The sequence below is a fragment of the Octopus bimaculoides genome, chromosome 2, assembly GCF_001194135.2.
Source record: "Octopus bimaculoides isolate UCB-OBI-ISO-001 chromosome 2, ASM119413v2, whole genome shotgun sequence".
NCBI lineage: Eukaryota > Metazoa > Mollusca > Cephalopoda > Octopoda > Octopodidae > Octopus > Octopus bimaculoides.
In genome coordinates, this window is record NC_068982.1 from 11,389,574 (window position 1) to 11,395,201 (window position 5,628).

The window sequence follows — 5,628 nt, forward strand, 5'->3', positions numbered from 1 at the left end:
GTGTGTGTGTGTGTGTGTTTGTGTGTGTGTGTGTGTGTGTGTGTGTGTGTGTGATATAAAACATTGAATATGTTTCCTAAATTTTTTGAAAATACTGGAATAAAATTTACTTTGTTAGTAAAATATTAAATAATTCAAGATATTTTAATTAGAAATAATTTAAGCATTACATTTTCTTTTATTTTATTCAAAATTTTCATTATTTGATAAGGAAATATTAATAATTCTTATTTACATAAACTTTGTGTGCGTGTGTATGTGTGTGTGAGATAGCGCGCGCGTATGTGTCTGTGTGTCTGTGTGTCTGAGTATATATACATGTATACATTGTAAAGTATGTTTAATGTGTGTGTGTATGAGTGCGTGTGTGCGCACGCACGCGCGTGTCGAATGACAATCTATAGCGTTAACAATCAATAAGGTTGATGAACTAGGAGCCATTATGGTGTCGGAAATAAGCACATGTTTTATACAATTAAGAAAAGTGATCAAATTATTGTTGTTCATTAAGGTTTATATTTTTAATTGGTATTCAAGGAAAACGACAGCGTATATTCTGACTTACAAATTACACACACACACACACACACACTCACATAAATAAATAATAAAATATTTTTGAAAGTGAGATATATATATATATATATATGTATATATATGTATGTACCTCTGTGTGTGTGTGTGTATAAGATACTGTCATGTTAAGCTGTATGATTAACTTGAAAACTGAATAATTTCTGCCTGGATTTATAATCTAGTGCCGCTAGCTTGGTAACTACTTTTAATGCACCAATCAAATACAAGCATTTCTTGACTTAAATATTCCTCTTGTGTTTACTGAAGCGTATTTACTTTTTCTCATTGTTAGCTGTTTTGTTGCATTTAATTCTAAATACATTTTATATTAAACTTGCGTCTGTTAGGTATGTGTACGTGTGTGCGCGTTTAGTATACAGACAGTGAATGTGCGCGCGCGCATAGATATATATATACATATACATATATATATATAAATATAAAAATATCATATACATATATATATACATACACATACATTCACTGAATAAAATATTTGCATGTGTTCATTCACTTTATATATGATACACATAGACATATCACATTTATAAATTGAATTGAATACATGCATAAAATGTGTATGTGTGTGAGTTATTCAGATATATTGATCTTTCAACAGCTAATAATTATTAAAAACAGTCGTGAGCGTGCATAGATACCTACTTTCAGAGAAGAAGAAAAAAAATCATTTGGGAATATTTATTTTACCAATATTTCTTACTAAGGCTAGCTAAGATATTCTATTGACGACTTTCATTGATACTACTGTATGCTTCTTTCAATGGATATCTATTTATTCTTTCATTTAATTTTACTTGGGGTGAAAACAAATATATTTTAAGGTTTCTTTCTTTCTTTCTTTCTTTTTTTTATCTTAGAGAAGATAACAGATTTTTCAGTAAAATATTTTAAGCTATAATTATGTGCAGCAGTTTAATTGATTTTTTTTTTTTCATTTTATGTTTAATTAAATAAATTACTTTTTAAAAATATGAAAATTTAATACACCATATATAGAAAACTTTAAAAAGGGAGAACATTAACTAGTTCCATATTTGTATTGAATATTATAGTTGGTTAAAATATCCTTTAAGTTCTTTCGGATAAATCCTAATTAAAATAAAATGTAATATTGATTAGGAAAGCAACATCTCTCACTGAAATATGAATGTTGTGGGAAAATAATAGTTAACATCGAATAAACACGTTCTCAAAAGAGTGCCAGCAAGTCATTAGGAAATATTAATCCAATTAAGGCTAAAGGGAGTCATTCCTCTCACTATACATGAAGATACTAATCAATAATATGATGCCCAATTAAAAGGTTTATACTCCCCATCAACTAAGCATCTTATACAAATAGGCAATGATATAGCTTAGCAATGAGCTATTCAATAAATGAGACAAGGAGAGAAAAAAAAATTGCTTTTTGATATTTCTGTATCAAATTCAGTAAATTCTTTTTATATCTATCTATCTATCTATCTATCTATATATATATATATATATATATATAGATAGATAGATAGATAGATAGATAGATAGATAGATAGATAGATAGATAAAATTGAAGAAAAAATTAAATCAACAGGAAATGAATGTGCTAATGCATACTGTATTGAATTATATGGGTTTAAAAGCTGCTTATATGTCTTTCAAAGATAACGGTACTTCAAGACTTTTTTGCATGACTTTATAACATACTACCGATTTCAAATATATTGAATTACGATCATATGTATATATATATATATATATATATATATATATATATATATATATATATATATATATATATATATATACTTTATTTAAAAGCAGCAGAAATATAACAAAAAAACCGTTACTCATGTATGTATATGTATGTATATATCCTTAACATACATATATATCATACCTGCCTACTCTGATAAGCATGCATGGTATTATCTGGTTTTAAAATGCAGTGTGAAACTGAATGGTAAGATTGGCCATAATAAATATATATTGCAGTATACTTTGTGTAGTGTGTATATATATATATGTGTGTGTGTGTGTGTGTGTGTGTGTGTGTATGTAAGATGGAGACATACACAGTACCATTCCAAATCCCTGATAAGAACAATGATGAAACAAAATACATTTTGTTGGACCCATGGTTAGGGATTAAACCTGTTGACGCTCACACTTCCAAATTTCAGACATTTATTCTAAGAAGCCTGTCCATGTTTTTGGGGTTCAAGAAAATAAAGTCTACTTTATAACGTATTCCTAATATATTGAATGTATTTTCTAAGCACAAATCAGTATTTGTACTAATAGTCAAAAGAACCTCGAAATTAAAAATAGCACATGAACAGACAAAAAAAAAAAAAACGAAGAAAAATAGAGTATTCCTGCTATTAACGCAAATATTAAGAAGATTAAACTGAATGCAAGCTTTCCAATAAAAGACAATTTTAGTTTAAAATTACTTTTTCCCCACCAGAAATCACATTCAAAGTTTCTGGATTTATAAAAAAAAAAATAGGAAAAATATGAAAACTCATCTCGAAACAAATCCTTACATTTTTGATGATAACACTTCAAAAAACAAAATTTCGAAATTGAATAATTATATCAGTATACAGAAATTAGTCGGTGTGGCTGTGTGGTAAGAAGTGTGCTTCCCAACCACATGGTCCTGGGTTCAGTCCCACTGTGTGTCATCTTGGGCAAGCAAGCTTCTTCTATCAAGGCCTCAAGCTGACGAAAGCATTTTGAGTGGATCTGATTGGTGAAAACTGAAAGAAGCCTGTCATATATATGTGTGTGTATGTGTGTGTATTTGACCCCAACCACTAATTGACACTTGGTGTTGGTGTGTATACATCCCATGACTTAGCAGTTTGGGCAAAAGAGATCAATAAAATAAATACCAGGATTAAAAATAAAAAATAAGTACTGGGATCGATGCATTCAGCTAAAAGTTCTTCAAGCCGTGCCCCAGCATGGCCACAATCTAAATATCTGAAACAAAAGACAAAAGATAAAGGTTGTTAATACAAACTAAAAAATGTAACAGTGTACAGGAATATCTACTTGAAGAGGCTTTGTCGTTTGGTTAACATACAAGAAATATGATTAGCTTTTGTATAAATAATTGGAATACTCTGACAAAAGCAATAAAAATGCTTTGACCAATATTCGACATTATACTTGCATGCAATTAGGCCATTAGCATGCTGGCAGCTTTAAATGAAAATCTTATTTTACAATTCAATAACTTAAATTTTAGTAGATGCTTTTATATGAAAAAAAAATACGAATTACATTTTTTTTTTTTAAAAAGCCCTTTTAATATGAATGTTAGTTAATACTTTCTTTTTAATAATTTTTAAAAAGGAAATGATAGCTCTAAAAAATTCAAAATTTATTAAACACCGAGCATGTAATATAGGTTAGAGAGCTGGAAGAAACGCTAAAGTGTTAGACTAGATGTTTTATAGTATGTACTTTCATGCACCATTTACTCTGTTTCATTTTCCAAATCCAATAAAATAAATCAGAACAAATATTGCAGTTAATTCAAATGACTGTAGTTTTACTTCCTTTATAAAATTGGCCTGTCACCTTGTCGAAAGAAATCATTATCAATACAGCATGAAAAAGCATAGAGAAGTAAACATTGGAGCACTGAAGTAGGCACTTTCCAGTATTTGGTGTCATCTCTGTGTGCTTGGGTTCTAGTCTGGATACAGTCAGTTTTGCATTTTATACCTCTGGGATTGATAAAATGATCCATGTCAGTGCCACATAAAAGAGCACCTATACCAGTACCACACACAAAGCACTCATGCTGGTGCCACATGAAAAGCACCTGTGATGGATGAAATACTGCTAATGCTTACCAGTATTTCATTCATCTTTACATTCTGAGTTCAAATTCCGCCAAGGTCTTTCATCCTTTCAGGGTCAATAAATTAAGTACCGGTTACATACTGGGGTCAATCTGATTGACTGCGCCCCTCCCCCAAAATTTCAGGCCTTGTGCCTAAAGTATAAAAGAATATATCCTTCTTTAAAAGGTGGCAGAAACGTTAGCATGCCGGGCGAAATGCTTAGCAGTATTTCGTCTGTCTTTATGTTCTGAGTTCAAATTCTGCTGAGGTCGACTTTGCCTTTCATTCTTTCGGAGTCAATAAATTAGGTACCAGTTGCGTACTGGATCGATCTGATCGACTGCCTCCCCTCCCCAAAAATTTCAGGCCTTGTGCCTAGAGTAGAAAAAATTATTGTATTTCCTCATGTTTTCATTTGCATTTTTATTTTTTACCTTATTATCTTTTTTAATTTTCTTTTACCCTATGCTTTATTCATTCATCTCTCTTTTTTCTTCCCCTTAATAGTTTTTTATTACCTCTCCTAATCACCCCTAAAATCTACTATAAATCATATTCAAAAAACCCATTCACCTCTGACCCTCTTCTAGTCCATCAGACTCTTCTCCTCCGTGGGGTGGAGGAAGCACTGACCTTAGATATCATATTACACTCTTTCAAGAACTGGTTAGCATTACTGGTCATTTCCCTTTCACAGCTGGCCTCCACAGACACAGCTCTGCTGCATTCTTGGGCTATCCCTTTTTTTTGTAAGCATTAAGTTCTCATCTGATGATAAAGGTCTTTTATAATGATGTGATGTATCTCATTATTCATTAAAAGTTACATAAGAAACAACTGTAACGAGCTGACAATCATCCATTGTGCATTTCTATTCATTTGATTATATATATATATATTTATTTATGTATACTCTTACTCTTTTATTCTTTTACTTGTTTCAGTCATTTGACTGTGGCCATGCTGGAGCACCGCCTTTAGCTGAGCAAATCAACCCCAGGACTTATTCTTTGGAAGCCTAGTACTTATTCTATCAGTATCTTTTGCCGAACCACTAAGTTACGGGGACGTAAACACACCAGCATCGGTTGTCAAGCGATGTTGTGGGGACAAACACAGACACACAGACATATACACACACAGATATATGCACACACATACATATATATATATATATATATATATATATATA

General features: G+C 31.0%; 1 protein-coding gene across 1 annotated transcript in view; it reads right to left on the reverse strand.

Moving 5' to 3' along the window:
- LOC106871845 (AT-rich interactive domain-containing protein 5B) overlaps positions 1-5,628 on the reverse strand; it is a 156,648-nt gene that overhangs the window by 150,526 nt on the left and 494 nt on the right. The window contains exons 2-3 of the mRNA XM_052965954.1: positions 4,168-4,316; positions 3,030-3,061 (exon numbers count right to left, since the gene is read on the reverse strand). Of these exons, the coding sequence (XP_052821914.1) occupies positions 3,030-3,061; positions 4,168-4,316 (181 nt within the window). The remainder of the gene's footprint in view (positions 1-3,029; positions 3,062-4,167; positions 4,317-5,628) is intronic.